At 37.0% G+C, this 24,365-nt stretch overlaps 1 protein-coding gene across 2 annotated transcripts in view; it reads left to right on the top strand.

Moving 5' to 3' along the window:
- USO1 (USO1 vesicle transport factor) overlaps nt 1-24,365 on the top strand; it is a 98,119-nt gene that overhangs the window by 58,229 nt on the left and 15,525 nt on the right. Inside the window, exons 9-14 of one of the 2 annotated variants that reach the window (XM_028100675.2) lie at nt 9,939-10,117; nt 13,560-13,700; nt 15,746-15,834; nt 16,241-16,395; nt 16,801-17,012; nt 18,451-18,471. In XM_028100675.2, coding sequence (XP_027956476.1) covers nt 9,939-10,117; nt 13,560-13,700; nt 15,746-15,834; nt 16,241-16,395; nt 16,801-17,012; nt 18,451-18,471 — 797 coding nt within the window. The remainder of the gene's footprint in view (nt 1-9,938; nt 10,118-13,559; nt 13,701-15,745; nt 15,835-16,240; nt 16,396-16,800; nt 17,013-18,450; nt 18,472-24,365) is intronic. The other variant, XM_028100676.2, reaches the window with a different exon arrangement.

Below are 24,365 nucleotides of genomic sequence, written 5' to 3'. Positions count from 1 at the left end.
GCATAATACTCTCTAGCTCTATCCATGTCGTTGCAAGTGGGAAGATTTCATTCTTTTTTGTGACTGAGTACAATACAAAATACCTGCAGATATTTTCAACTTACTATTTATTTCTTCAAACACAAGAAACAATTATTTCATAGTCTGTGTCTCATACTCCCAATATTTTAAGTCTTTGTGGATCTGGAACTTTTGCTCCATTGGTTCTTTTGCATTGCTCGATGTTTGTGCATGATTATCTTTGATTAAGTGTTGTGTTGTACTTAACAGAATTATTCATAGGAATTTGAAGCCTAGGATGGAGGTAATTTCTTTTAGAGAAAACATAGTCGTTTCTGCCAAGCCCTGGCAGTGCAGTTTATCTGGGATCAGCTTAATCCAGGTTTAAGGCTTGAGATTTCCTAGACCACTCAGGCCGTTCAAACCCAGACTATAAGATCTATGAGGACTACTTAACTTTTGGTTATTCTCACGCTGAGGATATAGCCCTTTGAAGTCCCAGCTTATTAGTGGAGAGTTTTCTGTTAGATTCCTTTCCCACCTTGTATATGCTCTTGGCTTTGATTTATTTTCCCTCTGCCACGTGAGTCTGTCAAAATGAAAGTTTTAGATTTTTTAAGATTGAGAAATATACTCCCAGCCAAAAGGTATTTATACTTCTTTACCTCACTAAGATACCCATTTTCCTATCATTGTTAACTTGCTAAACTGTCAACTCTTCATTGCTCCTGAGGCTTTTTTGTTTTTTAATTCAACATTTTTAGTTGTTTTTAGTGAGAGGTTGATCCCAAAACCTAGCCCTGGGATTGAAAGAGAAAATTAGTTTATTTGCATTGAGTGAACTGAGATTAGCAAGTTGAGTAGTGTAGATGACATTTGGCTATATTAATCTGGAGGGGAGGGCCAGCCTGGAGATAAAGATTTGCATGTCTAGAATATAGGTGATAGATGAAACAAAGTTAGATAAATGAGATAAAAGATTAGATGAGTCTGTTAGGGTGAGTAATGAGTGAGAAGGGAAAGTGCTAAAACAAAAACCTGAGCAATACTAATAGTTAAGGGATAGTAGAGGAGCAAGTATTGGTAAAAGAGACTGAGAGCGGAGAGGCAAGAGGAAAACATCTGTGGGAGGGTCTGGGGAGTGGGTAGCATTGTTAGAAGCTGAGATGTCAAACAAGATAGGGGAGTGGGTAGCATTGTTAGAAGCTGCTGAGATGTCAAACAAGATAGGGGAGTGGGTAGCATTGTTAGAAGCTGCTGAGATGTCAAACAAGATAGGGCAGAAATGTACCTTTGGGAACATGGACATCATTGATGACCTTGGGGAGAGCAGTTCTGTGTAGTGGTTGCCTCAGAATCCATATTGCAGTGAGAGGAACGTGTGAGAAATGGGAAAATAGAATAGTAGAGAAAACTCATGCAACGAATTTGGAGAAGCCGGGGAAGAAAGGTAAATAGGAACTGGAGGTTGATGGGGAATGTTTTTTATCTTCTTAAGTTTTTTGTTGACATATGAAACATTTCAAACATACAGAAAACAGTAAGAAATAGTGTAACAAACCCTTGTGCACCAATCGGCCAATTCTATTAAATGTTTACATTTTGCTATACATGTTTTAGATTTTTAAGAAATAAAACACAGAGAGTTAAGACCTTTGTATAACTCATTCTCTGTAAAACTATAACTATAACAAAGTCTTTGTAGAACTATTATTCTGCCTTCCTTCTCTTAAGATTACAGTATTTTGATTTTGTTTTCCCATTCAATGAGTGTTTTTATACTTTTTAAAAAAGATTTATTTATTTTAGGGGCGCCTGGGTGGCTCAGTTAGTTAAGCATCTGCCTTCGGCTCAGGTCATGATCTCAGGGTCCTGGTATCAAGCCCCATGTCAGGGTCCCTACTCAGTGGGGAGTCTGCTGCTTCCTCTGTGCTCTCTCTCTCTCAAATAAATAAATAAAATCTTTTTTTAAAAAAAAAAAGATTTTATTTATTTTAAAGAGAAAGAGTGCATGAGTAGGGAGAGGGGTGGAAGGAGAGGGAGAGAATCCCAAGCAGACTCCCTGCTGAGTGTGGAGCCCAATGTGAGGCTCAGTCTCACAACCCTCAGATCATGGCCTAAGCTGAAATCAAGAGTTGGGCACTTAACCTCCTGAGCTACCCAAGTGCCCCTGTTTTTATACTTTTAACATGTATTTGTGTGATTCTACGCGCGCACACACACACACACACACACACACACATCATATATTAATAAACCATATATAGCATTATTTTGCAGGTTCTCAAACTAGATAAAAAGCATCCTTCTGAATATAATTTTACAACTTGCTGTTTTTTATCCAACATTGTGCTTTTGAGATTTATCTATGTTGGTACATATTACTCTAGTTTATTCATTTTAAGTGCTATATATTTTTTTTTAAGATTTTATTTATTTATTTGACAGAGAGAGACACAGCGAGAGAGGGAACACAAGCAGGGGGACTGAGAGTGGGAGAAGCAGGCTTCCCACTGAGCAGGGAGCCCAATGCGGGTCTCGATCCCAGGATCCCGGGATCATGACCTGAGCCAAAGGCAGACACTTAACAACTGAGCCACCCAGGCGCCCCTTAAGTGCTATGTATTATTCAGTAGCATGAATATTCTATGTTCTATTTTTTTTAAGATTTTATTTATTTGTTGGAGAGAGAGAGAGAGAGAGAGTGCACACAAGCAGGGGGGAGGGGCAGAGGGAGAGAGAGAAGCAGATTCCTGCTGAGCAGGGAACCCGATGCTGGCCTCCATCCCAGGACCCCAACATCACAAACCAAGCTGAAGGCAGAAGGCTCAAGCCACCCAGGTGCCCCTATGATCTCTTTTTTTTTTTTTTTATTGAGTTGACAGGCTGTATCTGTTTTTGCTAATATAAACTGTTGTCGCGAATGGTCTTTATGTGTCTACTTGTATATGAAGTTTCTCTACACTGTATACCTGCAAATAGAATTACACTTTTTTCATCTTTACCACATATTGCCAAATGGCTTTCTTAAGTGGTTTTATCAGTTTGTATATCTATCAACAGTGTTTTTAAGTTTCTTTTTCTTCACATTCTTGTCAGTCTTTGCTTGCCAGTTTATTGGATGTGAGATGGTATCTCATTGAGATTTGCACTTTTCATTTTGTAAACTAATGAGATTAAGCATACTTTCATGGGAGTTTACGCCCTGATTTTGTTGATTTGTTTGTCTTTTACCCCTCTGAATTAGGGATGCTTGCCCATTTTAGTGTTAAGATTGTTTTTCCTTTTCCAGTTGATTACTGAGAGTATGTATTCTGGATACTAATCCTTTGTTAATTATACATGTTTCAATTATTTTCTTCTAGTCTGTTTATAGTGTTTCTATTAACATAATCACATATATTGGCTTTTTTTAAAGATTGTATTTTCTTTTTTTTTAAATATTTTATTTACTGATTTATTTGAAAGAGCGCACAAGCAGGGGGAGGGGCAGAGGGACAAGGAGACTCCCCACTGAGCACAGAGCCTGATGTAGGGCTCAATCCCTGGACCCTGAGATCATGACCTAAGCTGAAGTCAGATGCTTAACCAACTGAGCCACCCAGGCGCCCCCATATATTGGCTTTTTAAAAATAGTTTATGCTTTTGTGTCTTGTTTTAAAAATTTCTCTCTACCTCAAGGTTGTAAAGAGTGTTTTCATCATTTTCTTTTACTAAAGGCTTTGCAGTTGTCTTTTACATTTAATTAATATGGATTTTGCATTTGAATGATGGTATGAGATTTGTAATCAAACATCCATATGTGTGAAGGGCTGTTTCTGAGTTCTCTGTTCTGTTACATTTGTCTCACTTTGCACTAAAACCACACTTTCTTGATTACTAAACCTCATAATATCTCTTCTCTATTAGAATATAGGAAAAATCTTTTATATTGTCTACTTCCCGGATCCAATTCCAGTGTTAGATACCAGCAGGGCATTTGAGAATTCAGCTCACTTCTGACACTCTCTACCCACAGATAGCATCAGATTCCATAGGTTGAGGGTTTAGTCCTACAAAACTGCCCTCCACCCTCCCCCTTCGGATGCCAGTCACAAGCCCCAGGCTGTTACCTATGCTTCTGACCTACCTCACAGAATTCAGGGAAACACGTTTACCGGTTTATTAAAGGGTATGAATCAACAGCCAAATGAAGAGATATATAGGGGGAGGTCTTGAACAGAGGAGCTCCTGTCTTCGCAAAGCTTGGGTCCCAGCTCAATGACACATGGAAGCATTCTGGTTCCCCAAGTGTGGAGGCTCTCTGAAAAGGAGCAAAAAACTGTCCTCTTGGTTTTTTATGGAGTCTTCATTAAAAATTCTTGATTGACTAAGTCATTGGCCATTAGCTGATTCAACCTCTAGGTTCTCCCGCCTCCCTGGAGGTGGGGAGAGTTCTTGGGGGCACTGAAAGTTCCAACCCTATAGTCACATGGCTGGTCCTACTGGCAGGCAGTGCCCACCCTTGAGTGGGGTCCCAAAATCACCTTCATTAATAAATAGCAAGATACCCATTTCACCTTTGTGGCTCTGAAGGGTTTTCAGGAACTGTGGATAAAGATCAAATATAACTGAGAAATATATTTTGATCATCTGGATGAATTCTGAAACCCTCTTCTCAATTGCCTTAACACGCCTTTTCCTTTTGTTCTTCCATTTGAATGAAATTTGTTTACTAATCAAGTTCTATATATTAAATATAAGTGTGTGTGTGTATGTGTGTATATATATATATACACATATATATATATATATTTTTAAGTAACCTCTGAACCCAGTGTGGATCTCAAACTTACAACCCTAAGATCAAGAGTAACATACTCTACCAATGAGCCAATCCTCCCCATTGGAATTTTTTTGGAAATATACTGGGTTTACAGATTAATTTAAGGAGAATTGTCATCTTCATGTATTGATTTCCCCATTCTTGAACCCAGGTCTATCTCTTAATTCAGATCTTCTTTTGGGTCTTTGAGTCATGTTTTATAATTTAGAGCAAAAGAGTGTTACACCTCTTTTTATTAGATTGATTCCTAGGCATCTTACCATTTTTGTTACCATATAAATGGGATCTTTTTCTTTTACATTCTCAAACTGGTCATTACTTGATTTTTGTATGTTGATCTTGTGTCCAACCACCTTATTAAACCATTAGATCTTTTTTTTTTTTAAAGATCAAGCCCCACATCGGGCTCCCTGCTCAGCGGGAAGCCTGCTTCTCCCTCTCCCACTCCCCCTGCTTGTGTTCCCTCTCTCACTGTCTCTCTCTCTCTCAAATAAATAAATAAGATCTTTTAAAAAAAAAGTAATCATTTTTCTTCCTTTTCAATTCTTACACCACTTTTCTTTTTTGTCTTATTGCACTAATTAGAATCTTTAATACAGTGTTGAATGTTGCTGGCTTTAATAAGAATACTGATGTCTCACCATTAAATTTGATTTTTGCTAAGAGTTTTTATCATGAATGAATCTTGAATTTTAGTGAATTTGTTTTCTATATCTATGGAGATCATCAGATTATTTTTCTCCTTTAATCTACAAGCGTCTTTTCTTTAAAAAGAGAGACTGCAACTAATATAAGCAAGTTGAGAGGAGGGAGATAGAGGAGAGAGAGAGGATGATCAGTCAGTGATACATAATACCTAAAAAAGGAGGAAGGAATGGAATCCAGAATAGGGGTAGGAGTTGGCTTTTAAGATAGGAAAAGAAGCACATCTTCCATCATAATGGGGAAGGCACAGGTGGAGATGTAGGTCCTTTTTCAGATTTGGTGGTAGGAAGTTGAGTTGAAAATAGAGTCATGTGCTAAGAGTGAAAGAGGAGGACACAGCTGAGAATTATGGAGAAGGTAAGAAGTCTTTTGGAGAATAGGAGAGTTAGTTGACTGTTGTAATTAGGAAGATTTCCAGGCAGGGATAAAAGCCCCATTGAGGGTTTTCACTGTGATTTTACAGTACTGCACACATCTTGACGAAGTGGTTCTGGCCCCCCACTCCCCATACTCCGCTGTGTAGGTGCGATAGAGAAAAAAAAACAAGCAGTTAATTTTCCACAGGGTTGTGTGTTTTCCGGGAAGTTACTATGAAAAGACAGTAAGACAGGGGAACTTAGTTTATTATCTCCAGAGTGAAGAAATGAAGATCTATATAGTCTAAGCTAGATAGGGAAGGAAGTAAAGATAGAGGCGTTCCTAAAAAGGAAGAAAGAAGACTTGTTGATGGGTTGAAAGTCTCAGGGAAGTCACAGAACAGATATGTTGAGAATACTTGAGTGGAAAAGATGGGAGGTTTTTGTAACGGAGTAAGAATTCTCTCTGACGATGAGGCCAAGAACTGAGAAGTCCAGGTATTAGATGGATTGTCACTGAAATCAAGAGGGACAGCAGGAAGTAGAGAAAGAAGATTTTGAGCTAGATGCCAGCAATGCTTTCAGTGAATGGAGTAGTGACCACAGTTTTGTTACATCACTGCAATTAGGAGTGGTAAGAGATGGTATGGGCAGATGGCCTGATCCTCAAGGAAACAGGCGATTTTGTGAGAACGCAGAGGAACTATGGTCTCTGGAAAAGTACACTGGGCTGGGAGGATCATAGATTCCACATTCTGACTCAGGTACATGGGATCGAGAGCACGAACTGCCTGCACTTTAGAATGTTACAATGTAAGGGAACTTCTTTATTTTTTTTTTAAGATTGTATTTATTTATTTGACAGCACAAGCAGGGGGAGCAGCAGAGGGAGACAGAGAAGCAGGCTCCCTGATGAGCAGGGAACCCAATATGGGGCTTGAGCCCAGGTTCTGAGATCATGACCTGAGCTGAAGGCAGACGCTTAACCGACTGAGCCACCAAGGCACCGACGGCAGCTTTTTTAAAGAAAAAAACATTTCGGGGCACCTGGGTGGCTCAGTTGGTTAAGCAGCTTCCTTCGCCTCAGGTCATGAACCTGGGGTCCTGGGATCAAGTCCTGCATCGGGCTCCCTGCTCAGTGGGGAATCTGCTTCTCCCTCTTCCTCTGCCCCTCCCCCTGCTGTGTGCACTTTTTCTCTCTCCAAAATAAATGAATCTTTAAAAAAAATGAAGTGATTGAGGCTATAGTAGGTTTTATTAACCAATATTTGGGAGTTTGAGGTAGCATCTTGAAAGAGTTTGAAAGGAGATTAAGCATTCTAAGATGAGAAAATGGAAGTGCGTAGGTGATTAGCAAGGTATATATTTTCAGAGGTGACCAAGGAAAACAGAATTTTAAGGCAGGGTAGAATTAGCTAGTCTTTAGGATTGCTAAGTTCCAATGGCTGGCCTTCAAAGCTCTGGAATTCACTTTGCACATTGGAGGGAAGGCCTGCCAGTTATAGTAAGGGCTTTGACATTCTGTTTCCTCCAGAGCCTTCAGATGGTCCTAATGGCAGATCTTATTTAATCGAGATTTATGATCCTGCATAAGAGACAGATACAGTGGTTTCTCCTTAGAAGGTGAGGATCCACATGTTTCAGCAGTATGAGGTAAGGAAGCCTCTAATTTGGAGAGATAGGGACTGGTTAAATCAGAGATTTAAAAAAGAATTTAAAATATGCACCTTCAACATTTTATTTCAAGTCAAATGCAATAATTTGCATTGATATACTGATCTTTGGAGTTAGGGCTGGAACCTTTTCTTCAAATATGGGTGGACTGATAGGAGTTTTTCCATCATCTTTGTGCATCTTTATTACATCACATCTATAATACATCATGTAGGATTTGATTTTTGGCTTCTTTGAAGTGCAAGATCTTTACGGGTTTTTACCATTTTCTTGTTTTTTAGACTTGCATTACCCATATATAACAACTATTCTTAATGACTTGCTTTCATTGAGTTTTGCCAAAGACTTAGTTTTTATAAAAATAGCTCTATAATATAGTCATTCCCTCATATCTATAGGGAATACATTCCAAGACCCCCAGTGGATGCCTGAAATCATAGATAGTACCAAACCCTGTATATACAGTGTTTTTTCCTATACATACATACCTGTGATAAAGTTTAATTTACAAATTAGGCACAGTAAGAGATTAACGACTAATAATAGAACAATTGTAACAATATACTGTAATTTAAGTTACGTGAATGTGATCTTACTTTCTCTGTCTCTGAAAATGTGCTGTACTCACCTTGCTTCTTGTCATGATATGAAATGATAAAATAACTATGTGATGAGATGAAATGAGGTAATGATATAGGCATTGTGACATAGCATTAGGCTAGTATTATTAACCTTCTGACACTAAATCAGGAGGAGGATCATCTGCTTCTGGACTGCACTCGATCACAGATAAGACCTCAGAAAGTGAAACTGCAGATAAGAGGGGACTATTATTTGACAATTTATATAATAGTTAATTAATAACTAGTACAGATAGCATGGTAGATTTGTAAATCACAAAAGTAATTTACTCTTAGATGCAATAATCCAGGCATGATCCATGAAAGAAAAAATTGATATGTGGGACTTCTTTAACATTGAAAATTTCTCTACAAAACACTGTTAAGCTGCTCTAAAAAATAAAGTCTTTTTTTTTAAGTTTTATTTATTTAAGTGATCTCTACACTTGACATAGGGCATGAACTCAAATGACCCGAGATCAACAGTCGTTATGCTCTTCCGACTGAGCCAGACAGGTGCCCCCAAAATAAAGTCTTATTAATTAAAAAAAAAAAAAAAGCAACTGATTTTTGTAAACATAAAGCTCAACTAGTAGTAAAAGTGTGGATGTACTATACAGAGGAACCTACTAGCTGTGAACATCTAGTATCAATCATATTTTTAACAGAGGAAACGGATCCTTGGTTAAACTAGCACTTGGTAAAGTAGAGATCAGTTGGCGAGCTTTAAACCAACTGAGATAACAGTGTAAGCTGTAGTGTGGATGAAAGTACCCTATAGAATAGTATGTTGTAAGCAGAGATAGGAATAAATGGAGAACAGGAACCAGGAATGATAGGAAGCCTGAGGAGTGGCCAGAGATCTGTAAGGAAAATGAAGAGAGAGTAGTTAGTGTGTTAGAAACCAAGGGAAGAGTAAGTTTCAGGAAAGAGACATCAGGATAGCAATGTCAGGTGCTTCTTACAGATTAAATAAAATATGGTTGATTCATTCAATGAATATTTAATAGTGACCTGATATTTATAGATCTGATATCTCTGTCTCTGCTGAGGACAGAGTAAGTCACTGTATCCTAGTAGGGCATTCACATTCCTGTCTTTATGAATTATAACCTAGTGGAGAAGACAGATACAGCATAATAAAAGGAGCAGGCTTTTGTGAAAGCATGTAGCTGGTGATACTAGCCTGGTCATCAGGTCTTGATGCTTAATCTGGGATCTGAAGAAAAATATGAGTTACTGAGGTGAGTGGATAGTTGAACAGAGTGGTCAAGAGATCATGAGAAAGAGCACACAGCTTGTGGCCTGTGGCCTGTGGCCATCAGGAGTCAGAACAGGCTTTGTGCCTTGCCGTACTGAAGAAATGCTGAGCTTGGGATTTGTCTTTAAAAGTGTTTGGTGGAGGGATCTGGGTGACTCAGTCGGTTAAGCTTCCAACTCTTGATTTCTGCTCAAGCTCAGGTCATGATCTCAGGGTCATGAGATTGAGCCTTGCCTGGGGCTCTGAGCTCAGCATGGAGTGGAGTCTGCTGGTCCCTCTCCCTCCCTCTTTGCTCCTCCTCCCCTGCACGCAGGCATGTGCATGTCTCTGTCTCTGTCTCTCTCCAAAATAAATAAAATCCTTAAAAAAAAAAAAAAGATTCTCTCCCTCTCCCTCTGGCCCCTCTCTCCCCCCCCCCCAGCAAAAAGTGTTTGGGGATTGAGTTTTCCTTCAGGTTTTATCAGTCTTAACACTTCCATTTTACATTCTTTTCCCAGGTATAGTAGTGGAAGATTGTCTGATTTTGCTCCAAAACTTGTTAAAAAACAACAATTCCAATCAAAATTTTTTTAAAGAAGGCTCATATATTCAACGTATGAAACCTTGGTTTCATGTTGGAGATGAAAATTCTGGCTGGTCTGCACAGAAAGTGACTAATCTGCACGTAATGCTACAGGTATACTGTAGTTAGACATAAATGTGATAAGAATTTTGACAATGTTCCTTTCAAAGAAAATTGCTTGTGTTTGATAAATTTAGGATGTTGAGTTGGTTTCAGATGGGCTTTAAAGAATCTTTTAATATGAAGATTTGCAGTTATGTTCAGAGATCCGCTGCCATTAACCTCCCCCCCAACTCCCATTGCATACAACCATCGCTCAGCTTCAATAATTAACATCTGGCAATTTTGTTTTGCCTTTTATTCCCCTTTCTTGTCCTGCTGGATTATTTTAAAGCAAATCCAAATATATAGTGTCCTGATGGGTTTTGCACCCAGAGAATAATAGGTTAGATTGTTGATTTGAATTTTTAAAATCTGATTTCTTCAATTAAGGTTTTAATGTTCAGAATACTACATTCACCAAATAAATTCATTCAGTAAACATTGGGAGCTATGCACTGACTGCTAGGAAATGAATGATAATGTGCCTGCCCCCAAAGATTAATAATCTGTTTTAAATCCAAAATGGGTTAAACTGACACATCACCTGTAATTTTATTTAAGCTTTATGGTGAAAGCTTAGTGGTGATGGACGGTAAAAGTGAAGACAGTAGGATCCCACATGATTTCTGCATCAGAGAATATATGAAATTCCTTGAAGTATTTTACTTACTTATTCCTTTATTACTTCTCAATCCTTAAGTTTATACACTAGCCTCCCAACTTACTGACTCTCTGGTGATTCTTGTGGGTCTTTGAATATCTCTGAATTGTGCCTCCATCTCTGAGGTTGTTTTCTTCAAAACCAGATGGATAGTTTCTCTAGTAATTAGAGTCTGAATATTGCTGCATGCCTTGGGAGTTGTCTATGTAGGGTTGATTGATAATTAGGGTGACCAGATGCCCCATTTTGCCAGGATAGTATTCATTTTGTAATTACTATAACAGTGTCCTCTTTCACTTCTAAACTGTCCCAATTTAGATAACCAATTAGAGTTACCCTATATAGAATATGCCTAAGAACAGTTAGGAAGCTATTTTATGGGAGAACATGGATAGAATCTTCCTATTTTATACTCCCCCCTTTATCATTTCTATTTTCATGTGTCGGTATTACACATTTCAAGACTGTATTGGTTTTTTATCCTTTCAAATTAGCATCCCAAGTAGTAAGCTTGATATCTTTGCCCAACACCACTTTGTTGATAAAGGAAATTCCTCTAGAAAAGTAACTTTCAAAATGTGATTAGACAGAGTGAAGGGATCTGGTGATGTGCAAAAAGATATATATATATCCTGCCAAGCAGTGAAAATTTAAAGTGCTGGAGGAGTCCATTCGTGTTTTATAGTTTAGGGTACTATGTAAAGAATTATTTTTGAAGAAAATGTCATTGTTTAAAAAGTAAAGTATTCTTTTACCCAAAAAAATAAAGACTGGAGTACTGAATATCAACAAAAAAATTCTAGGTACATAATAAATTGTTTCTTTAGGTACTCTTGACTTACAAAAAGTGAATAAAATGTTGAAGAACGTAAACTTCAAAATAAAGAAGCTGAGTTTAATTCACTTTAATATATTCTCCATCTCAAAAATTGAGTACTTGATACATTCATGACCTCACAGGCCACAGGTTATCTTCTGCTTTTCAATCGGTTCCAGTGCTATTTCTTTGTAGCTTTATGTATGTTGCTTATACTTCCAGTTCTTTATTATGCACCAAATGAAAATGCATCAAAAATGGTGATAAATACTCCTATTTGGATAGATAACATCGTAACTGGAACTAGTCATCATTGCATTTGAAATCATGATTGATTTTAAAAATTCTCTTAAGTTGTAATTGATGTGCTTAAGGATATTTTATTCAGATGCTACAGATTAAATTTGGGGGAAGCATCGTCTCAAAAATTTTTTTAGTCATAAAACATTTTAATTTTGTCCTGAAATGATAGTGTTATGACTAGTTCTGCCTCCTATTCCTACAGGCATGTATACCCTTGTAGACCATTTTTTGGACAGATACTGCCAGCAACTCTCAGAAAGCTCATTACCTTATGAGAGAATCCTTTTCATTTTTGGGTAATTCTAGTTATTAAAAACTTAATCCATATAATGGGTCAAAGTCTGCCTTGATATAACTTCTACAAACTTCCCCTTGTTTTGCTCTCTGGGAAAATACAAGTTCATTCCTTACGGTATTACATATTTGAATGTTGTTATTAAGTCTTCCCTTATTTTCTTATCCTTATATTAACTATTCCCTCCTTCTTCAATCACCTTTTCCTACTTCTCTGTCATCTAGAAAATTGATAATGCTTTTTTTTTACATCATCAATAAAGATACCCAACTGCTATTAGATGATATTAAGGAATTATTGTTGATTTTGTTAGGTATGGTAATCCTTTTTATTTAGAGATGCATATAGAAGTATTTATGGGAGAAATGACATCTAGCTTGGTATTTGCTTTAAATATATATATATATATTATCTACGTGTGTGTGTGTGTGTGTGTGTGTGTGTATTTTTTTTTCCCTTTCACATAAGGATAAGAGGGGAATAAATTAAAAAAACAAAAAGCCATGGAGGCCTAACTGGAAAGGTCTAAGGATTTAAACCAATAGGTAATCCTAAAGCCTCTCTCTAGTGACATCAGTGTATTAATTAACCCTCTTTTTTTTAAAGGTTTTATTTATTTGAGAGAGGAGAGAGAGAGAGAGAGCATGAGTGGGGGAGGGCCAGGGGGAGAGGGAGAGGCAGACTCCCCGTTGAGCAGGGAGCCAAAGACAGACATCCAACCACCTGAGCCACCGAGGCGCCCCTTAATCAACCCTCCTAATAAAGTATTATCACAATTTCCCATTTGATCTTAATATATAAGGCTTTGTACACACATAGACCTATGAGTGTGTTTTAAAATACAAGATACATATAAAATTATTTTGAAGATCTAACTGTGCTGAACATATTTGGGATGACGTTTTTTATGTTTCTCAGATTTCATGTTCAAGTTCAGACTACTCGTAGAGCTTTACGGATTTAATTAGCATTACAATCAGTGAGGTCAACCCCTTGCCTAATGCATAAATCTTCTACCAGGTAAATCTTCAGTTGTTAGTTTTAGTCTGTCTTTAAGTATCTCCATTTGAAGGGGAATATATCACCCCTCAAGCCACTCTGTTGTCAGATCTACTCTATAATTAGGTAGTTCATCTTTACTTTGATAAGAAATATACCACCCTGTTCCTTATTCATTCATTCATTCATTTACTGAATATAAACTATGTTATAAATACTGGGCTCATTCTTTGGAATACAAAAACGACAGAGGCAGTGTTTGCTCTGGGAGTTCACAGTGACCTGAAGGAGACGTAGACATTCTTGTTCATATAGATAATTTCCCTCAAGACTTTTCAAATCTTTAAAAGACAAATTTTGTTTTCTCTCTCCTTCACAGCTTGTTCGTGTACTGGTGTCTCCCACCAACCCTCCTGGTGCTACCAGCAGCTGCCAGAAAGCTATGTTCCAGTGTGGCTTACTGCAGCAGCTTTGCACCATTCTCATGGCTACTGGAGTTCCTGCTGATATCCTCACTGAGGTAAACCATGTGGAGGCAGGGGCTACTCAGTGGAAGTTGAAATCGGGAATCCTAAGAAGAAGTAGATGTCAGCTAAAGGAAAAACAGTAAAAGTTAACCATTTTCACATGTTAAATTCCTTATTGAGCCTACTAAAACGTAATTAGCATAATGATGACAGTATTCAGCCCCAAAGGTATACTCCTTCCTCAAGTTTAATAGTATATAAATAATGTGAAAGCTTACAGGCTTTCTCATTAATTTTATTGTATTCAACAGGAATGCACAGTATGATTTATGTTTTCAATTTTGAGAACAGTGTGACTTAGTCAAATAAGACTTGAGACTTAAGTAGTCTTACATATTCCTAGAATTGTAAATTCTTTTTCCCTGATGTTTGGCATTTTTTTGTTCCCTACCTAATAAGAAAAGGAAGTTAGTTTGAAAAGAAAGGTTGAGTTTACTTCAACTATTTTTAAATTTTTCTCAAATTAACACATGCACCTTAAAAGAACAGGTGATAATAAAATCTCTGTAACCGAAACCTCTGTCTTTAGCCTCACTCCTCCCTGACTTAAGTCTTGCTTCCTCTCTGTATAACCCTCTCACTTGACTTCTGTCACCCCAGTAATTTGTGTTTAAATCAGTAATCAGGGTTTATAATTTTATGACTATATAAATACTGTTCCCTGCTAAGCCAGAGCCCTGATACCTTTTTTAAATATCCCTTTCTCTTTCCTGAGTTGTAGTGGTGTTCTTTTTTCATCGTACCTATTTTCTGTGTGCCTGCGTATTAGTATTACCACATGCTTAACGTGTCGTTTCCATCCGAGGCATTTTTCTTCCTGGGAGCCTTCCATCCATATGCTCCAATATGGGCTGGTTATTCTCTCCTGTGCACCTCTCTTGTCCTGGGACTTTCACCAGCCCCCTAGGATCTCTTGTTACTTTTCTCTTGACTTAAATCCTTTAGTTATCAGGCCATGTCTTTACCCACCCCCCCCACCTTTTGGCTCATTATCTTACTTTACTTAACTTCCTGAAAAAGGTAAATGGCAAGAGAATTTGTTTTTGGCTCTTTGATGTCATTCCTCTACTTTCACAGTTACTCTGATGTTTGGCTATGTATGGATTCAGAGTTGAAAAATAATAACACTCAACTTTCAGAACGTTATTTCAGTGCTGCCGTTAAAAAATCTGAAGCCATTTTTAATCTTAAAATCCTTTTTTTTTAAAGATTTTATTTATTTATTTGACAGAGAGAGACACAGCGAGAGAGGGAACACAAGCAGGGGGAGTGGGAGAGGGAGAAGCAGGCTTCCCGCGGAGCAGGGAGCCCGATGCGGGCTCGACCTGAGCCAAAGGCAGACGCTTAACTGAGCCACCCAGGCGCCCCTAATCTTAATCCTTTCTATGTAACCTTTTTTTCTCTAGAAACTTTTGGGATCTTCTCCTTCTTTCTCGTTTCCTGAAATATCCTGATGATGTGCAGTACTACAGACTTTTTTTTTGTTTTGTCCTCCCCAATTATTTTTGGCACTCACTGGGCCCCTTCAAGCTGTAGACATGTGTCCTTCAGTTCTGAGAATGTTTTTTCATATTTCTTGATAATTTTTTTTATGTTCTGTTTCTGCAGCTCCATTAAAAGATTGTTGGACTTTCTGTGACCCTAGTTTGTCTTTTTATTCTATTTTCTTGGAGGTATTTTCAACTTCATCCTTAAATTGAAATTTTAATTTTTATATTTTAAGTTCTCTGATTTTATCCTAAAGCATCCTTATTTTGTATAAATAGATTCCGTCTCTTAGAGAATACTATTAATTTTAGTTTTTTGATATTTTAAATGCTTATAGTCAGGTGTTATTTCTAATTAAAGGCCTACACTTAATGTTTTAAAATGTTATTTCAAAAAAGCGTTAGAAGATTATAATGCTGTCACTGCTCTTTTTGGTGTCTGAATTTTGGCATTTAAAAGCAAAACACAGAAGGATACAACGTTTTCTTCTTTTGAAAACAGGTTTTCTTCCTTGACTTTCTCTAAATTTTTATTTTTCCCCCCTTAATAGACCATTAATACTGTATCAGAAGTTATTCGAGGCTACCAAGTAAACCAGGACTACTTTGCTTCTGTAAATGCACCTTCAAACCCACCAAGGTAGGCGAAGGGAACTCTTGAGAATCCCTCTGAGGAAGTCAAAACGTACTCTGGGTTTTTAGTATATCTCATATGTACCTCTTATTCTCTTAAGAAGTTCAACTGTATGTTTTGAAACTAGAAATTATCTGACAAGATATACATGTTGCTATTTTAAGAGAGTTTTTGTGGTCCTTGGAGCTTAGGTATTTGGGCTCAGATACCACTCTTCCAACTCCTCTTCCGTGCCTTAAGCAAATGGATCACTTGTCTACGCTGCAGTTCTCGTTCCTGTGAAATGGAGATGGAAATAGTAACTTGCTGGCCTTCTGGTTATAGTTCTGCAGTCAGCAGCAGTGACTGGTTATTGATTCATGCACTTGGGCTGCAATGTTTCTTTTTGTTCTTTTCTTTTTAAACTCAACAGACCAGCAATTGTAGTTCTTCTGATGTCTATGGTCAATGAAAGGCAGCCGTTTGTACTGCGCTGTGCTGTTCTCTATTGTTTCCAGTGTTTCTTATATAAAAACCAGAAAGGACAAGGAGAAATTGTGTCAACGCTTCTACCTTCCACTATTGATGGTAAATAATTTTGTTCTAATTTCTGTTTTAAAATGTAAATAGTCTTTCAAGCTGTTAATGATAAAATATATCCTAAATGATAAAAGACCCTGGATGTGGTGGAATATTTAAAATATGGCATTTCCTTGAATTTGCTTTAGAAATACAGTTTTTAATTAAGACAGCAACTTTCTGGAATATCATCCCATCAATTTGATGCCTAAAATGTTCTAATATTTCTTTGTCTTTCTACCCTTCTTCCAAGGTTCCTTTTGTCATCTTTCATTTTGTTTTGAAAAGCAAACTTTTACACATGTAATTTAATACTGCTAATTAACAAATTTTAAAATAGTATTTTGTACTGTTTGTGTGTGTCTGTAAAACAACATTTGATTTTTTATTATCATCTGCCTGCCATCTTTGTAGCAACAGGTAACTCAGTCTCAGCTGGTCAGTTACTCTGTGGAGGTTTATTTTCTACTGACTCACTTTCAAACTGGTGTGCTGCTGTGGCCCTTGCCCATGCTTTGCAAGAAAACGCTGTCCAGAAAGAACAGTTGCTCAGGGTTCAACTTGCTACGAGTATCGGCAACCCTCCAGTTTCTTTATTACAACAGTGCACCAACATCCTTTCACAGGTAATGTGGCGAGTGGAACTCTTGAAAGGGGGGAAGGTCTCAGCTGTATATTTTTATGGTAGTGATACAAGGATTTAAGAAAGTCGTTAGTAGATGCAGATGAATAAAGAAAGTGGTGTGGACTTATATGCTCACTGGCTCATCGTAACCAGAAACAGTTTGTGGAGAGAAAGCAATGAATATTCTTACACGAATCGTTTTGCCAAATAGTTAATAAGGTCTGCTTCATGATAGAAACACATACTCTGGACAGAAAGGTGTTTTGTTTTGCTTTCTGTTTCCTTTTACATCATCCACAGTGTTCTTGCATGTCCTCTTCTTCTGCTCCGTAGCCAAATTTGCGTCCGTTTATAAGAGGGCATAGAACACAGTGGTTCATAGCCGTGTGCCTCCCTCTTTCTCTTCCCAAACCAATCAATCTTCCTTTCAGAAAACAAAGGCAGAATACCAGTCCATTGCTTATATAGTTAGCCATTGTACTCCTTGATGTTTATGCGCTCTCAAATCATCAGAACCCTAAGGCACATAATTTAGCTAGTAAGATAGAGAAAAATATAACTGTTTGCATTCCTCTAGACCCCTAATGAGAACAGCAAAGCTTCATTGAAGTGTGGATGCAAAGATATTTAGGAATGTCACTTACTCTTGGATGATTTGTCCCCATGCACCAGCCTTGCTATTGAACAGTTCAGGTTTACTCGTTAGCAAAACCACAGTCATCAACATTCAGAATCACTTGGAGTAAAAATGTACTTAAGTCTAAAATTGTGCTGTGCCCTGGAATTTTCCAATTTTCCTGCCTCCCTCTCTGTGATAAGGTCCTGTGTCCTTCTTAATTTTTAATTTTGTCACACTCATTGAATTGTTTTATTGTGAGCTTTTAAAGAGACATCAGTGCCATCCACAGGAAGCAATAAATTAAAGGTGAAGAATTATGAAGAATTAACTATAGTGAAAAGAGGGTTGTACACTCCCTTTGTTGTTTAAAATGTTTACTTAGACTGAAAGCTTATTTTGTCTTGGAGTTATCATTTATTTCTTAGTGATTTGAAAAAACTACCCCCAAATATTCATATCCTTATGTATTTAATACTTATTCTCATGTTGCTGTCTTTTGAAAACAGCTTCTCGTAGGCCAAACAGCAATAAACTGACCACTGCCACCAGAGAGTTTGCTCTACCATTGTCTTCACAATTAATGCATAATGAGAAATTCTCAAGGTAGTGGTGTCTTCCCACTCTGAGTCATCACAGTGCTATAAAACTGATCCTTTCACCTCCGAAATGTAGATGCATTGTTACATAATAAAAGATTTGAACTGTCCTGTCCCAAAGTATTGGTGTGGGTCTGTAGAGACCATCTGTGAGGGATTTTTCTAGATTTAAATTTTTCTAAAGCAGTAATATTTATGAGTAATTTGTAATGTATAATTTGCAGGGTGATAAGATCGACAGACGGGTATGTATTGCTTGTTTAAGCTTAGGCATTTCCCTCTTACAACAAGGCTTTTCTTTGTCTTGGGTTTTGCTGATGGTTTTTTTTAACTGCTTGTTTGAAGTTGTATTCTACTCACACTTTCATGCGTCAGCAAGTTTCTCTCTATCATAAGTGGCTCTCTGGTTTTCCTCCGTGGGATGTTTTCTCCGTGTAGTGGTGTTACTAAGAACTGTGGGAATGAGGCTGAAGCTGTACTTGTGCTTCCTTTGGGTATGCTTGCACTTTCTGGAATTCCTTGGTTTGGGTTTTTTTGTGTTTCTTCACCTAAGCTTGTTTATTTCCTCCTGGAACCATTTCGAAGCTAGTAAAATTTAGGTTGAAGAATTTTGTCTTTAGCTAGTCAGTACATGAAAGAATATGATGACTTTTATATTACTTAAATTATTGAAAATGTACAATAGTAAGTATAGTTTTGTAATTTGAAAGATTTTTGAGTTAAATATTATGGGTAATTCTGGATGTAACCCATATGGTACAGTTACCATGGGGGGTTAGTTTTTGATGTGTGTGGGGGAGTGTGATTTGTGTTTGGTTTTGATTTTTTTTTTTCTTGTGGAGTGTTTGGCAAAAATGGAGTGTACCTGAATATTTATGTTTGGTCATACGTTCCATTGTGCAGTGTTGATAGTAATAAACTGAAGCCTGTTACGAATTCTATCTTTGTGTATAAGCATGACTTAATACCTGTTAATAACACACACAGACATACTTGGCAGCTTTAGCTTCCAGAATTTTTGATAGTAGGTATTTTAAAAGTATACATCTCAATCATTTAGAAGGGAATTTTTTGGAGATATAACTTATACACAGTAAAATGTACAGACCTTAAGTATTCAGTCAGATGATTTTTGATGGGTGAATATACCTTTGTAACCACCACCCAGAATAAGATGTAGAACATTTTCATAATCTCAGTTCCATCATGCCCCTTTCCCATTAATTCTCTATTCCCAGAGGCCACTGCTAGAAAGTGAATCTAATCATAGTACTCTAGAACCTCATTGTAATACTTGAAGGGTAGAAGTTTAAAATGTTAGCTTTTTGTATTTTTATAAACAATGTAAAATACTAAACTTGAAATCCACAAAGTAGGAATAAGAGGGATTTTTATTTAGAAAATAATAAGGAAAACATAATAGCCTATGTTAAAGGTAAGATGACTCAGCTTCATTTATTTTGTTTGTGGTTCTCTTCCATCCTGTAAAATCTGTGATTTCTAGTAACTAAACCCACAGAATGTGCTGAAATTATAATTTCAGCATCCATTTGTTTTTCCAACTCTCAGTGGTTCATACACTCTTGGGGGCTGAGAAAAGATATGTACTTTTTCTTGACTTGAACCTATAAACATTCAAATATAAATATATAAACAAAATGAATAGTTTCATAAAATTATACTAGAAAGTGGAATGTGGCTTTTTTTTTTTTCTTTTGGGCTATTCTGGGTAATTATCTTGTGAAGAATCCATCAGAAGGTCAGAATGCAATGACATAGAATGTTTTGATAGCCTTTAAGGTCTAATTTCTAATTTTATTTTTTGGAGGATAGAGTAGCTTGATCAGGATTTTGTTGGATTGATCTTACTGACAGTTTGTAATTGTACACCAGACAAATACCATAGCAATTTTGTACTTATTAATAGTTTATTTTCTTTTCATTTTGGAAAATTTAAAAAAATTAAAACTAGAAAGTAGGAATTCTACTACCCAAAAGTAACAGTTGGTTATTTTTTTTTTTTTTTAAAGTAGGCTCCACACCCAATGTGGAGCTTGAACTCATGACCCTGAGATCAAGAGTTGCATGCTCTACCGACTGAGCCAGCCAGGCATTCCCAGTCTTTATTTTCTATACTGTTTATTTTATTTTATTTTTTTAATTCTTTTTTTTTTTTAAGGATTTTATTTATTTTTTTGACAGAGAGAGACAATGAGAGAGGGAACACATGCAGGGGGAGTAGGAGAGGGAGAAGCAGGCTTTCCGCTGAGCAGGGAGCCCGATGCGGGGTTCCCCTGGGATCATGACCTGAGCTGAAGGCAGACGCTTAACAGCTGAGCTACCCAGGTGCCCCTATACTGTTTATTTACATAGGAGTGATCATACATTAGATTCCATTTTGTATTCTGCATCTTTTCTTACACATATTTTCTGTGTTATTAAACACTAAATAAACATCACTTTATATGATTGCATAATATTTCACCAGATTGGTTAGCTAACCATCTCCTTATTTTCAGACATTTAATTATCTTCCATTTTCTCCATTATAAATCATGGTTTGATGAGCATCAGAATAATATAGTCTGCACAAAAGACATTCTTACACAGTCCTCACTTTGTATACTTCCAGTATGCATGACTTTTTATTAATGTAGCAAAGCAAGGAGCACCTGTATTTCACTAAGGCTTAAAAAAAAATTTATGGGGGCGCCTGGGTGGCTCAGTCATTAGGTGTCTGCCTTCAGCTAAGGTCAGGATCCCAGGGTCCTGGGATTGAGCCCCACATCGGGCTCCCTGCTCGGCGGGAAGCCTGCTTCTCCCTCTCCCACCTCCCCCTGCTTGTGTTCCCTCTCTCGCTGTCTGTCAAATAAATAAAAAATCTAAAAAAAATAAATAAATAATAAAGTTCATGCCACCAATTTTACTGTTTTTTCATTTTCCCAGTTCAAACTTTATTCTGCCATCTATTTTAAATTTGGGGCATTAGTCCTACTTAGTAGGTAGAGAGCAAAGAATTGCATAACTAGAAGGGATGATTCATAGTTTATAGCACGCGTAGAATACTTATCTGTGTACCATGTGCTGTTATAACTTTTAACAGGTATTAACCCATTTAATCCACTCCACAGCTTAATGAAATGGGTATTGACTATTTCCCCTATTGAAGGATAATGATAAGGTTTCATGCTGTTGAGTTTTAGAACCAGGATACAGATCCTGGTATTCAGAGCCTATCCTTTTAATTTCTGTGTTTGAGATTATTTAATCCAAAGGCCTCTGGTTAACTGAATGAGGGAATTGGGGCCCACATAGCATATTGAATTTGTACAAGGTAGGGCAGTGGAAGATTTGGTTCTTCTAATTCCCAGCCAAATGTTTTCACTGATACCATACTGCCACTCTTAGAATTAAATTCAGTCTTTAAAAATATATGTACGTACTTTAAAATACATATATATGTATATACATGATTTAGAAATCAAAATGATATAAAAAGTATAGAGTAAGAAGTGTTGGCCCCACCCACCTCTGTCGTGGTTCCCTGCCTCCTATTATTTATTTCTTCTATTGTCTTCAGGTGCTTTTTATGCATAGCCACTGGTTTGTTTGTTTGTTTTCCAACCTAATAACCATTTTGAACCACCAGCAAAATCAAATAAGATTGCAGTGGGTTAGATTATGTAATTCCCCACAACCTCACGAACAGTATGTTATCAGACTTGTGTTTTTGCCAACTTATTGAGAGGTAAAAAATGTTATCTTAGTTTTAATTTGCATTTCTCTTTCCAAAAGGTTGAATAACTTTCTATATGTTTATACACCACTTAAAGTTTTTCTGTGAACTCTCATTTCTTACAGTTCATATCATCTCATTTTTCTGTTGGGTTGTTAAATCATTTCTAATTTTATAGGAACTCATTTTATATTAAGGAATTCAACCCTTATCTGTGATAAGTTACAAATATATTTTTCCTGATATGTCATTTGTTTTTTGACCTTGGTGTTTTATTTTGGATCTTTTTTTTTTTTGTATCAGACTTTTATTGCTTCTACATTTTAAAGATTTTTTTATTTATTCATTTGAGACACAGAGATACAGAGAGAGAGAGAGAGAGCATGAGCAGGGAGAGAGGCAGAGGGAGAGGGAAAAGCAGGCTCCCCGCCAAGCCAAGGAGCCCGACGTGAGGCTCGATCCCAGGACCCCGGGATCATGACCTGAGCCGACGGCAGACGCTTAACCATCTGAGCCACCCAGGCGCCCCTGCTTCTACATTTTATATCATACTTAGAAAAGGCCTTCCCCACTTAAAGATTTTAACAAACTTGCCCATATTTTCATCTCATTCTTTCTGGTTTCGTTTTTTGCATTTACTTAAATGTTTGTTCAGTTTTTTTTTTTGAGCTATCTGATAGCTTTAGATAGCTAGCTAGTTGTCCCAACATTTTATAAGTCCTCCTGTATCCCACTAATGGTTATATGCTATCTTTTTACTGAATTCCCATTTGTAGATGAATCATTTCTGAATTTTCTGTTCTATCCCTTGATCCCTGTCTGTTTATGACCTAGTATCACCTCATTACTCTTTTCCTTTTCTTTTTTTTTTTTTCTTTTACAGTTTATTCTTGCTTTTTTATTTTTCCATATGAGCTGAGAACCAAGTTGTTTAGTTCAGTGGGGAGAAGAAAAACCTTTTGGTATTTTTATTTGGATTACATAAATTTTATAGATTAATATAGCATTAATATCTTCATGATTTTGAGTTTTTCTGTCGAAGGACATGGTGTCTTTCTACGGATTTAGGTCTATTTTGTGCTCTTTAGGAGTGTTTTTAAATTTTCCTTGTGTAGTTTTTTTTTTTAAGGTTTATTTATTTATTTTAGAGAGAGAACAGGGTGGGAGGGCACAGAGGGAGAGAGAAAATCTTGAAGCAGACTCCCTGCTGAGCCTGGAGCCTCGATTGGGGGGTGGTGGGCAGGGCTCAGTCCCAGGACCCTTAGATCATGACCTGAGCTGAAATCAAGAGTCTGCCATTTAACCTTAATCGACTGAGGCACCCAGGTGCCCCAGCCTCATTTTGGTGTTACACAGTTTTGCTTAGGCTCATTGCTGAGTACTTTATCTTCCTTTGTTGCCATAGTTTAAGTGGGGTGGTGCATTCTATCTTGATTCTAACTAGTTTTGTTTAAGCTTTGCTTTTCTTATCCTTCAGGTAGACCCCAAAAGGTATACTTCTAGAAGATCCACATTTTTTTAAATGTTTTATTGTTATGTTAATCACCATACATCATTAGTTTTTGATGTAGTGTTCCATGATTCATTGCTTGTGTATAACACCCAGTGCTCCACGCAGAACGGGCCCTCTTTGATACCCATCACCAGGCTAACCTATCCTCCCACCCTAGAAGATCCACATTTGAATCTAGTTACATTTTGTTTACTCAGACACCAGCCAGTGATTTGATAGGATGCCCTGTATATACAATGTAGGTATTTTTGGTACTTGCAGATAGTATTCCAAGTAATAATAAATTTTTTATATATAACTAGGGGAAATCAATGAAATATTAGTATTTATTTACTTGAGTAATTAGTTGAAAGTTCTCTGTGGCACATAGTGAGTTGAGAATAACTATATTTTTTAACTTTCAAATCTACTTGGATAACATGAAGTTATACCGTGGGCATAGTAATGAGAGAGAGGCAAGGAAAACGTAAGAATAATGCATCATGTAAAAGCTAATGCTTATTTGGCAGATCATTTTGAAAAAGTCTAGTTTGAATTTGTTTGATTAAATGCGAAATATACTTGAAAATAGATTATAGAAAGGCCAAGATACTGACCTCAAGGTTCATGAAATTGCAACAGTCTTGAGTGATTTTTCAAAACACAGTGATAGTTACTTTAAATCCATTCTTTGTCTGGCTTTGAATAATTGTATTTTGGATATTTTCTGAAATTACCTCAAAGTAATCCATTACTGTGCCTAATTCCATTTATTTGTTTCAAACCACCTTTGTTCTCTTAAACACAAATAGGTTATGTAATGTAATATGGGCAGTGGCAATATTATGAGCTAAGAGACTATCCCACATAGGAGATATAGATGTGTTTATTAAAATGTAGGAAAGTGTCAT

Source organism: Eumetopias jubatus, unplaced genomic scaffold (genome assembly GCF_037043125.1).
Source record: "Eumetopias jubatus isolate StellerSeaLion01/CBP00866 unplaced genomic scaffold, mEumJub1_p1.0 scaffold_2, whole genome shotgun sequence".
NCBI classification, from domain to species: domain Eukaryota; kingdom Metazoa; phylum Chordata; class Mammalia; order Carnivora; family Otariidae; genus Eumetopias; species Eumetopias jubatus.
The sequence above is the reverse complement of the archived record's forward strand: the minus strand, read 5'-3'. Positions and strand labels throughout refer to the sequence as shown.